Here is a 12966-nt window from a genome sequence, read left to right as displayed (position 1 = left end):
TTGGTAAAGAAACTAAATAATGTACAGATTATTAGTGAATCCAGGCTTGTGAATTTTGAAGTACATTATTCACAAAAGTACCTATTGACCATCTGCTGGAGTTTTTATCGGAATTATTAGAAACCAGAGCCGGATATATCCACTCTAATTGAACTGGTTAAACTATGTGTAAAAGAATGTAAATCTGAATTCAATGGGAAATTTTACTCATAAAATTTTGGTATGGCAGTTGGCAGCCCTCTTTCTCCAGTGTTAACTAATTTGTATTTGGGAGTTTTTGAAAGCAAAATATTAAAAAAACTAATACCACGTAATTGTTCAGGTATGTTAACAACATAAATTATATAGGCCAGGGAACGAAAATGCAAACAAATTTCTTGACAAGTTAAATGAATTAGTGCCATCAAATAATTCACTATGGAAATGGAAAAGGACGGTTACCTACCCTTTGTGGATTGCCTAATACATAGAACTAATAATGTATTTAAATGCAGCCTTTATAGAAAACCTACTAACATTTCTCCCTGCGTACCTTTCAGTTCTGTTCAAAGCAGTTAAGTTATGGAATCAATTTTCCTATCTATGTATTTAAGAGCGTTACATATATGTAGCCCTGAATAAATTGATGATGAAATAAACAAGATTAGGAATACAGGCAAGAAACTGAAATATCCTGACAGCGTGTTAGTGTACAAGGCATTAGCAGCGGCAAAACAGACTGTATCAGAACAAAAAAGAAGCTTAAAACATAAGAAATTTGTTTGCACTACCATATAATAATGATACGAAAGATATCCCATTCTTCTTATAACATTTATTAACAATGACATAATATGTACTTGAGAAGAACTCTCCCGACAATACTAAGGGAGGTGTATTTAAAGTTCCATATAAGTCTTGTGATAACTTTTACATTGGTTATAATGGGAAAACATTGACAAAGATAATAGAACGGCAATAAAAAGGTGCTATAAGATGTGCACAGGTGAACAGTGGAATTTGTTTACATACTGGTGAGAACAATCATATGGTCAACTGGGCAAGGGCAAAAAAAGATAGCTTGCTCTAATAATGCACTGGGAAGAATATTATTGAGTCTTGTTTTATAAAAGAAAGTTATTGCCATAACATGAATATCAGTCTAGGCTTATACAGTATAAACTTGATCCTGTTATCGTCCCTTTTGAACGTATATTAATCTCACCTGCGAGCTTCGCCGAGTGTAGATTCCACCTTCTGCTTCTCGTACCTGTTATGGTTGAACTAAATGTTTTCTCGAAGTATTAATATCTCTCAGAAAGGCGTATAGAGACGAGTTCTGTAACTTCTTTACCTTTAATAACGAAATATTACTTATAAAAACTCAGTACAATTTAACATGTTACAGTTGTGTAAACGAAATTACTATTGTTAAAAAATAGTTCAACTCAGTCTATTTGGGGAGCACGAAAGCAAGGGAAGACGTAATCGGTCAGCACATTTAGTTCTCAGCAACAACACAACCTAGGCGTTATCATTGTTCTCTCTGCCTCTCTCTCTCTCTCTCTCTCTCTCTCTCTCTCTCTCTCTCTCTCTCTCTCTCTCTCTCTCTCTCATTTCCTGTCTAATTCTTTGCACCACTACAATCCTATAATTTCAAAAGAAATTTGCAAAATGTTCAAATTTTAAGGAAGGTAATAGATATGTAAGGGAATGAGACTGTCACAGCTAAAAACATTGCACCAGTCCCAAGCACTAATAAGTTTTGTCGCCCCTCCTAATGACACTTGTCAGGTGTGGATTTTTAGTCTCCAAAGGTTTATATGTGTATCCGTGTTATTTTCCTAGCATATATACTGTGATTTCTACTACTATGTATCATTTTTCGTCAATGCTCTAGAAATAAAGTCGAAACTGGTCAGGACTTACACCCAGGCTCTTATTTTTCTACTTGTGGTAATGTGAGATATATATATATATATATATATATATATATATATATATATATATATATATATATATATATATATATATATATATATATATAGATAGATAGATAGATAGATATATATATAGATAGATAGATAGATAGATAGATAGATAGATAGATAGATGCACAATACATACATATATATGTATATATATATATATATATATATATATATATATATATATATATATATATATATATATATATATTAATTTATATATAAATACATACATATGAAATAACCCCTATTCAAATCTGTATGTAAATATTTTCTCCCAAAAATGCTTCCGATCAATGATGTAGACCAGAAGCTGCAATCGACAAATGTAAGGTTTGAATTATAAGATTAATCTGTCCCTTCAGTTCAGACATTAATGATAATATAGATGATTAGTTTTTTCTGCTTTCCAGACTGAAGTTAAGAAAACTACAGATGTGCATACAGGAAGTGACACTAACCCCACTTTGAATATCAAAAGGAACCATTTGAATAAATCGCAAGAGACTCATTCTGATGGAGGTCCTCTCAGAAGTAATTATCAGGCTTTGCAAAGGCATCATCACCTGCATCCTGCTGCCCCTTCCATTACGACAGCCTCCAGTTCCTCTCAACTGCAGCATGAAATTCAGCCCTCTTTAATCAGCAGTCTTCAGATTTCACTGGGCTCCTCAGGACCGGCACTTCGTCCTGTACTGGTACCAAGTAAACAGCCCTTCATCATTTCTAGCCCAGCCCACACAAGCACTAAACCCAGTGCACAACCTCCAGGATCAGGTATACTTTTGCAAAATAAAACTTTTGAAGATGATGAAAATGACAATATATTCAAAAGACACTTGAAATTGCAGAAGGGAAAATCTCGTCATCAACTTACACCCACAAATGTCACAACTACAGAAACACCCGGCCAAAATGAGAATCCAGAAGAGAGTCTAGCAAAAGGCATAAAGGTAAAACCTAAAGGTTACTCTTTTCAAAGGCCATTGGTCCATTCAGCTAAACCCAGCGGACTTTTTAACAGTCCTTCCGATTATCATGAGAGTTCTGAGACCAAGGGCGATGTAGATTCTAGCGTGGAAAAAACGAATCAAAGCGCGATTATTGGTCACACAGGTAAACGACTAAATCCAGAGTTGTTGCAAGTTTTAGTTCCGAGAGGCAGGGGAACCAATCAAACCAAATTCATTCAACCTGACTTTATTCCTGCACTAAGTAATCAAAATGTCATCCTGCCAGATTTCAAAGAAAAGAAGATAGTGAAGAAAAACGTCCCAAAGGTAGAAGCAAATATTGTTGCAATATCGGGGATACACTATCCCCCTGGGGCACAAGATAACAAAAGTGCTTCACCCTCTGTTCCTGTAGTTATAGTTACAACTCAGATGCCATTCATTAAAAGAGTGATGCATAAAAACTGGTTGAATCTAGGTCCTTCAAAAGTCCTCGGTATACGTATAGAGACCTAGAAGCATTCCACGACCCACTCCATTCAATGTATGGTCCGCCATACGATCACTACAAATTTTCAGCTCACAAATCTCCAGGTGGTTCATTCCCTCCGACTAAGCTTCCATTTTATCAGTCCGACAAGAAATTTATCCAGGAACACATTGTCCTTACGGACGATCCACGCTTGCTTCCGGACTACCCGGAAAGAGAAGCATAGTAATTACTCCAAAACAACTCATCATCCCTCCAGAGAGGAAGAACCCATTTACTTGGCGCCTTCTCCACCCACATCGGTAACGCCTCGTACCCCTACACCCGTGCCATCAACAGACTATAGTCCTCCCAAGGAGAAAGCGCCAAAAGTTCTTGCTTACAAGAATACAGATGACACTTATCTTCACCCACTTAATCACCCTGCTTCTGAAACAAGGAAGACTTCCGCCCCAGATGTGAGAGGTAAATCCGTCAGCGCTCAAAAACCGCCAACCCGAAGTAAAGACTACGTAGCAAGATACAGTAAGTGGTCTTCTTTTATACATGTATAGAAAAATTACCAGATTGCTGGGAGAGATCACAGATAAATTTCTGGTGATATTAAGAAACAGTGACAGTATCAAAAAGACTCATAGTAGCATGAATCTTAAAATGGAGAAACAACTCCACAGTTATGTGACTGTGCAAATGGATTTAATGATAAATCGAAAGCTCTCTGTCTGTTTCATTTTTAAATATATTTTTACAGTTACATAGATGTGGATTTGTTTCCCCCAACGAAAATATTAATAACCATATCGTATTAAAACCAAAGACAATATCACATGTAAAATAATAAGATGTACAATTATGGAGATATGCACAGTAAAACCGAAACATGTCTACAAAGTCACATATCTAAAAATAATTTTGAAAACTACAAATAAAGTAAGCGTTTTCTACAATTCATCTATCGGTATCCCATAGGTAAATTTCATGCAATGTTTGAGAAACCGTGTAACCGTTTAAGATGTAGACAAGTGAAAATCCAACAGTATAGGCTAATAGTAAAGATAAGATCTCTCTCTATCTCTCTCTCACACACACACACACACGAGAGAGAGAGAGAGAGAGAGAATCTTATCTCTATTAATAGCCTATGCTGTTGGATCTTAATTTATTTACAACAGCTTAAACGGTATACTGTGGATATTCTATTTTGTATGTCTACATGGAGGTGTGTGTGTGTGTGTATATATATATATATGTATTTCTTAGACACTACTGTAAAAATTTTACTTTATCCACACATACACACACATATAATACACACATACACACACACACACACACACACACACATATATATATATATATATATATATATATATATATATATATATATATATATATATATATATATATATATATATATATATATATATATATATATATATATATATATATATATTTATATATATATATATATTATATATATGTGTATGTATAAAACGTAAGGTCGTTTTCTGTCTTGATATTTATGTTTACTGTTGAACTGAAGAGCATGTGCGGTCACTCCTTGAAGCAATGAATTTTAATATTCTTCCGCATTACAGGTGCGATATCAGATGGTGTGCCTGGTGTAGATTACCCAATATATTCACGTATTCCCTACACCTCATTCGCCTGTAAAGAGAAGTTACCACCTGGTATTTACGGCGATGCTGAGGCTGGATGTCAGGTAACTATGGAATAAGCCCAAGTTGCATATTTAAAGATCATTATATCTTGCTGTCAGGATGCTTTCAGTCACAGCTGAAGGATAATACTACTAGAGCTTAATGCTTCAGGTAGTGACCCCTCAGGTCAATAACACAATGAGGAGGATTCCAAACATGACCTTTAAATGTTTCTAATCCAGACTCTTAGCTGCGAGCACAATAGCCTTTAATATACCGATGACTTTATATATATATATATATATATATATATATATATATATATATATATATATATATATATATATATATATATACACACACACATATATATATATATATATATATCTATATATATATTCTTCCTAGACCGTACCGTCCACCACGTCGAACTGTAAATGGGCTTGATTATAAGTCTTATCTTTTCTTTTGTAAGGTTCAATACCACAGTTTGTTTTTCTTTCAATTCCTGTTGGGACCAAACTGTGGAATGATCGCAATCCTGTAACTGAATAGTTTGAATTTCGGAAGTTGAAACGTGATGCAAATGCGTTTTTGTCAAGCAGGCTGACAATATTGTCTCTTAGTAGTTATCTGGTAAATGTCTTATCCATTTATTTATCTCATTTGGTTTGGCTTCCTGTGTTATTTATCTTTCGTAGTTTATTTTTTACTTTTTTATTTCCTTTTTCATGCTGGGCTGCTCTCCTTGCTGAGGTCCTTGGACTCGTAGCATTTTGCTTTCCCAACTAGGTGTTGTAAGCTTGGCTTGCGGTAAAATTTTCATAACTATAATAATAAAATAATAATATCTTTGTCATCTCAGCAATGTTTCAGATCCTGACACTTATCTTCGTCGAAGTAATACCTACTGATTATCTCTAAGAAAAATAAAGCAAGAGGCTGATTATATATATATATATATATATATATATATATATATATATATATATATATATATATATATATATATATATATATATATATATGTGTGTGTGTGTTGTATGTATATATATGAAATTATAATTTTAGCCGTCCAAGCCAAGGCACTACAACACCTACTTTAGTTTAGAAAGCCTAAATACTACGTTTCAAACCTCAGCATTGAGCATTTTCAAGGCAGCATGAAAAAGAGAAACTAAAGAATAAAAAAACATACTATGAAACAAAATAATTAAAAACAAATGAGATAAATAAATCATTTAAACATTTACCAAATAAACTATTATGAAACTATTGTCAGCCTGACACTGAAAAAAGGCATTTGATCACGTTTTTTTTCTTCTTTTTAGCTGATAGGCAAGATGGGTGAAAGAAGAGTGAAAAGTTACTAGCTAACCATGGAAGGGAATAGTTTAAAAGGGAGAAATAAGGTAAGAATAATGTCAAATGGAGCCCCTATTCGAGATAAACAGCTGGGAACCACCAAGGCTTTGACTCAGCTGTTTTCACATCGCTGGATTTCTCTTAATATTGATCGATAAAAAGGTAGTACTCAGGAATCTAAATTTCATAATTCTGATCATTGCCCTCAGATTTCCCAACCATCACACCACGTTGAACTATAAATGGACTTGATTAATGTTTCATCTTTTTCTTTTGTGAGACTCAGTATTAATTTTCTTTCAATTCCTGTTGGGACATAAAGTTTAATCCTGTAACTGAATAGTTTGAATTTAATCATTCCAAATTTGGTCCCAACAGGAATGAAAGAAAAGTTCTGTGTACTGAACCTCACAAAAGAAAAGGTGAAACTTATAATCAAGTCCATTTATAGTTCAACGTGGTGGATGGTACAATCTAATCTGGGAAGATCTGAGGGCAAGAGATGATCAGAATTATGAAATTTAGATTCCTAAGTACTTCCAACCTTTTCCTATCGATCAAGCGAGAGAGAGAGAGAGAGAGAGAGAGAGAGAGAGAGAGAGAGAGAGAGAGAAATCCAGCGATGTGAAAACAGCTGGAGTCAAAGCCTTGGTGGTTCCCTACAGTGTGCCTATCTCGAATAGGGGCTCCATTCCTTTTATTTAACTGTTCGACTAAGTTACTCCCCAGCTTCCTATTCTTAAAACACGCAGCTAACATGCGATAGCACAAAAATCTCGTGGAATTTTTAATACGCTCTCTCTTCTCATGAACTAATTTGGCATGCACGTGGTGTATCAATTACCTAATGTTGATTGCAGTCACTTTTTGCACCTACTGTAGCAAAAACGTAAACAAAATATTTTGACATGTACTTACGCTGTGGAACTGGCTGTTCTCAGCATCTTTTGCCAGGTTCAAGTCCTTCTTGATCCCCGCTTCCTTGGACTTTGTAATCAATGGTCCAGATCAATCGCTACTTTGTCCTGTTAGGGAGCTGCAGTATATACTTTCTGAAAGTCTCAACATTCCTAACCTGGATGTCATCAACATTTTCGGTAGTACTCTCTCTCCCAAGAAAGAAGTGTCTAAGGACACATCTTTCTCTTGGCTTCGTGAAACGATTGAAAGGTTGTGCTCTGCAGCTGGAGACAACGACACCTGTACACTCTGCCTGCGAGCTCATGAAGCCAATGGCTTGGGCCATCCCTCACATTCCAGAAGATTCTGTCGGTCTAGAAGGAAGACGTGGTCTCATAAGACCACACTCTTGTCTTCTACCTTCGGTCTTTTCCCACAGGCCCTTGGAACCTTTTTTCCTTGGTCCTATGGTGGCTGCTCGACAAGTTGTGTTTTCTTACCTGTTTCTTTAAGAGGACAGGTAACATCTTGCCTAAGGTGTTGGTTCTGGAAGTAAGAACGATTCCAAGAGTGACTGGCTTCTCCTCCCCCTTCCTCGTCCTCCTACTTCCCTTCCTTCGGACAGGGAATGGGACTCAAACCGACACTTGCTGGAACTGGCGTCTGATGCGGTAAGACTACACATCAAGCACCCGTTCAATTTTTCTATCTAGAATCATAGAAGCAATCCCGCTCCCTCCTCTAGCAAGGGGAGGAAGGAGAGACTGGCAATCAGGGAAACCCTATCTCGGCTTTTCCCTACTGCCTCCAACTTTAGATTCTTCCCAGCCTGTTTCGTATGAGTTACGATTCCTCACTTATTCGAAAAGGTCCAGATGTCCGACAATTGATCTAGCAGTTCCTACACTCCGATCAATATGTCAGAGGCACGGTACTCCCAGCTCTTTCGACCAGGAGTAGCCCAGGTGTGCAGAACTTCAGTCAGCTCAAGAGACTCGCTCCGATTCCTCCCTCCAACCAGTGAGTCTTCCTAATGTAAAGGACCAGTGGTTTGTATATCATGTAGGAACAAATCACAGTTTTTAAAAGTAAATTGTATTTTTCCTAAATATACAAACTTGAGGTCCTTCACATTACATTTTTATGCCCACCTCATGATACCCCTCAATCTGAAACTGGGTCAAAAGGCAAATTGGAATGTTTACATCCAGGCAGGCGGGTATTCCCGCCTACCTGAAGGTAGTTACTGCCCAGCCGCCTAGTTCAAGAGTTTAACGCCCGTGTCCAGCTTTGCCGTAAGTAATTCCTAATGTAAAGGACCTCAGGTTTGTATAATTAGGAAAAATACAATTTACATTTTAAAAGTTGTGATATTTTCATATATTCGAAAACAATTCGTACTTAGAGAAAGGTTTAAATGATATAGCCCTTACCAAATGAAGTTCCTTGTTGGACGGGTCGGTATAGTTCTCGAATAGCACTCTGCTGGGCCCACGTTCGAGCCTCCGGCCGGTCAATGAAGAATTAGAGGAATTTATTTCTGGTGATAGAAATTAATTTCTCGCTTATAATGTGGTTCGGATTCCACAATAAGCTGTAGGTCCCATTGCTAGGTAACCAATTGGTTCTTAGCCACGTAATATAAGTCTAGTACTTCAGGCCAGTCTTAGGAGTCTGTTGAGCTGTTAATCAGCTCAGTGGTCTGGTTAAACTAAGGTATGCTTAATTTAACCTTACCAAATGAATTTGAGGGCATAGGCCTAGTCTACACTACCATATTTCATTTTGTTGCTATTTCCAATCTATGAGACATTTGGTTCGATGAAAACATGTATTATGCCAAGGTTTGTTCACAAAAAATAAGAATATTTTTCACTTCAACTAGAGTAACAGAAATTCTAAAATACTCTCACGGTAACATGTTTAAAAGACGAGACTTGTTGACAAAACCAGTAACCTACACATCTTCATACTACTAAGCCTTTTCAGTAATGGACAAGCTCATTTTTACTTTATATGATGTGGCATATATAAGATGAATGAAGTTGCGATTTCAAAGCTGAATTCCCCATTACTGACACCATAATGTGTTGAAAGTGTAAGGATCGGATTGAGTGACATACTGGCTGGGTGTTGACTGGTTTATTGGTGGTTCCTTACTGAATCAATGTACATGTTGTTTTAGATTTAGCTGGCCTTGTGCCATCACGGGCTCTTGCTCCCAGAGCAGCCGTAATCAATGTACAGAATCTTCGAAACTGTTATTGGCTGGTGCGAGCCGCAAAGTAGTAACTACACACAGACAGGGCAAAACAGAGGTAACGTTTCGGACATCTGTGTTTGTTGGCAGACAAACAGATGGCGATTGTGAGAGACATAACAAACGTACAGTGATAAAACATACATCAATGGAAAGGCCAGGAAATTCCACATATGACCAATTGCATGAGATTCGAGACAGATTAATGAATACAATCCAGTAGCATAATATATGTGAAAAATGGCGAGATGTTTGGCGTCTTCACAAACAGAAACATACATAGAGTTTGATACAGAAGATTCGGTGGAACATTATGAGTACATGATTGGAATGCTTGCGTGACAATGCAAGTAGTGGTGATTGTACATAAATCGAGACAACAACGGTTAGGGAGAAACAGACGGAAATATTGTATGGTAGAAGTTGCGTTCCTTGAGAGAAAAAACGGGATGCTCTTGTTTTTGTCTTGGTCCCTCCGAAGGATGACGCACACACACCTGAGCTCGAAAGAGACCGCGATCGGTGCGATGCGTCTCTTACAAAAGTATAACATGTTAACAAAGAAAGGATTTGCTACAAATAAAAAACACAGCTATTTTAACTTAAAATCAAATCATAGTTGTTTTCTATGTTATATAAAATTCATACAGCAAAATAGCAATTCCCCTGACGGATGGTGCTGCCACAAGAAAACATCATGAAGATCTCTGCAACATTTATCATTTAACTGCAAAAACTGAAGTAGGAAATGCCCCATAAACATCGGATGAGCTTCTCCAGAGGTAGATTCCCGAAAAAAAAAAGTCACAACACTGTTGCCTCTCTGAGTGGCAAAAAAAATCACCATACCGCTGGGGGCACGGTGTTTGCAGCTCCATGCTTTCTATTGACATTGCAGAAAGACAAAGAAGGAAGGTGCAATCATGAAAGTGGGCTCTTTGCTTGATCGTTGCATTGATCACCTCGCCTTACCAGGTCTGTGGATTGTATCCGGCATGCTGCTTACTAATGAACTAATGGGTACCAGTGTCTCTACAGTCAAGAAAATTGGTTTCAGACTAGCAACCACATTACTAGTTTTGCTGAGAAACCAGAAGTTTGTACCCCAACCTGTACAACCAAACCTCTACAAAGGAGAGCATACAAAAGCAAATTGGCGTTACAGACTAATACACACACAAACAAACCCACTCCAACATCTCCTAAAAACATAACAGACACCTCACACGTCTCAACTGTCGACCTAACTGCGCAACAACTTCTCGCTGCTGGGAGAAAGGGCGCTGGTGACTGGTACAATACATGTACATACGCTACTGGGGTCTAAGCGATGACAGGCAGGGCAGCCGATCGAGACTACAAAGTCTACCCCAAAGCCAAATCAAAGTCCTTCAAAAGAAGGCATCGTGCTTGCCCCATACAAATGGGAAAAAAGCACGTTAAAAGAAGTTACACAATTGTACTTCTTTCTGAGGGAATATATATACAGTATATAATATAATATACATATATATATATATATATATATATATATATTATTGCAGCCAGGTATATAGTTGTGCTTCTTTCTGAGGGAATATATATATATATATATATATATATATATATATATATATATATATATATATATATATATATATATATATGTGTGTGTGTGTGTGTGTGTGTGTGTATGTGTATGTATATATATATATATATATATATATATATATATATATATATATATATATATATATATATATATATATATATATATATATATATATATATATATATATATATATATATATGTATATATATATCATTAGATCTGAAAATATTCATAGCCCTACTATCATTAAAAAAGAAAATAATTTCAGCAGTTTTCCTTGTTTTCTTGAAGAGTAACTAATTAACCTGCTTTTTCTTTGTTCTCAACATAGGTCTGGCATATCTGTGAAGCCGATGGGCGACAGCATTCCTTTTTGTGTCCTAATGGCACAATTTTTAATCAGGAATTGCTGACTTGTGACTGGTGGTACAATGTTCACTGTAGTCTAACTGAGGAGGAAGAGCAAACGAAACTTGATGGCACTTACAGACCCCAGATGAATGACATACCCCTGCCGGGAGGCGAGAAGTTACGAAAGTCCCTTCCCCATCCCCTGCCTAATTCTCATCAGAAGCCGAGTTGGAGCGCTTATTCCCTTCCCAAACCAAGTGAACATCCAGTGAGAGCTAAACACTTGCACACTCCCTATCCTGCTCACTTCACACCACCGCCGCCACTCAAGAGGCCAATGCTCTCCCCCCGAGGAAGTCAAGGACTGCACTCTGTGACTCCAATCATGCCGCCGACTTTCCTGGAATTTCAGCCCTACCATAAAGATACGTACCCTATGTTCCACTTAAGAAAAAGGCAAGCAAGGAAGATATGAATCAATTCGCGCAATCTTTTGATTTATTATATATGTTTGGTATAAAAGGTTGTTATAATGTTTATGATATATAAAAAATAGTTGATAGTAACAAAGATATTAAGTTTTTATGTGTTATTTTCAAGTTAATAAACCATTTGAATTACAATTCTTTCTTCTGAACACTTAGAAATACATCAGTGTTAAGCAAAAAGGAAATCAAATTGCAACACGGTTTCATCAACTCATTTTCATCAAAGTTACAGATAGACCGGTCTATTGCATGAATCTTTGTTAAACCTTCAATGCGGCAGGCATAAACTATGCGCCTCCTAACCAAAGAATCGGAACCCAGATGTCACAATGTACCACACTACTGTTTCTAGGACTCATTCAGTCTTTTTTCCCCCTTCCACTGTGACTACAGAACTCCGGCCTCTGTATCTTTGTTTTGATGCTGTTTTTCACCAAAGAAATGGATCTACAGAAAATCTTTTCCATTCGAGGTATATGCTAACCTTGCTTGTAACTGTTTGATAATATTCTTCCCCATTGCAAATATCAAAACTTTGTTCGTTGGCATGTGTTAATGAAAATATTGGAAAAAATTAAAACTATGAAATTTTTCTGGAACTGTAAACCCAATTAAAAAATACCTCAGACTTTGATAAGTTCATTAAAGCTATTTCTCATTCTTTTTCACCTATTTAACATGAAACAATATTTTAATACCTTATATGCCTTAATACGTATTTTGAGAGACTGGCAAGTATAAATGACATCTAACTTACCCTGAACAATAGCGTCAAAACTTCACAGTTACCACAGTAAAGTTACACATTTAAGTCTGGGATGAAGTCACTGTAGATAAAAATGAGTGATAACAGAATATCGAATTATGTATACTTAGTTCATCAGCCAAGACAAAATATATATACATATATATAGAGGGAGAGAGGCCTCACGACCACCAA

The 12966-nt window shown here is 36.6% G+C and overlaps 1 protein-coding gene across 2 annotated transcripts in view; it reads left to right on the top strand.

Annotated features, from left to right (window-relative positions):
- Positions 1 to 12161, top strand: part of LOC136849059 (uncharacterized) — a 71993-nt gene extending 59832 nt beyond the window's left edge. For both annotated transcript variants that reach the window (XM_067121972.1, XM_067121980.1), the window contains 3 exons: positions 2381 to 3935; positions 5009 to 5133; positions 11519 to 12161. In XM_067121972.1, coding sequence (XP_066978073.1) covers positions 2381 to 3436 — 1056 coding nt within the window. In that variant the 3' untranslated portion in view covers positions 3437 to 3935; positions 5009 to 5133; positions 11519 to 12161. The remainder of the gene's footprint in view (positions 1 to 2380; positions 3936 to 5008; positions 5134 to 11518) is intronic.
- Positions 12162 to 12966: the final 805 nt, after the last annotated feature.

Source organism: Macrobrachium rosenbergii, chromosome 2 (genome assembly GCF_040412425.1).
Source record: "Macrobrachium rosenbergii isolate ZJJX-2024 chromosome 2, ASM4041242v1, whole genome shotgun sequence".
In the NCBI taxonomy this organism is placed as follows: Eukaryota; Metazoa; Arthropoda; class Malacostraca; order Decapoda; family Palaemonidae; genus Macrobrachium; species Macrobrachium rosenbergii.
This window is presented reverse-complemented; position numbering and strand designations above follow the sequence as displayed.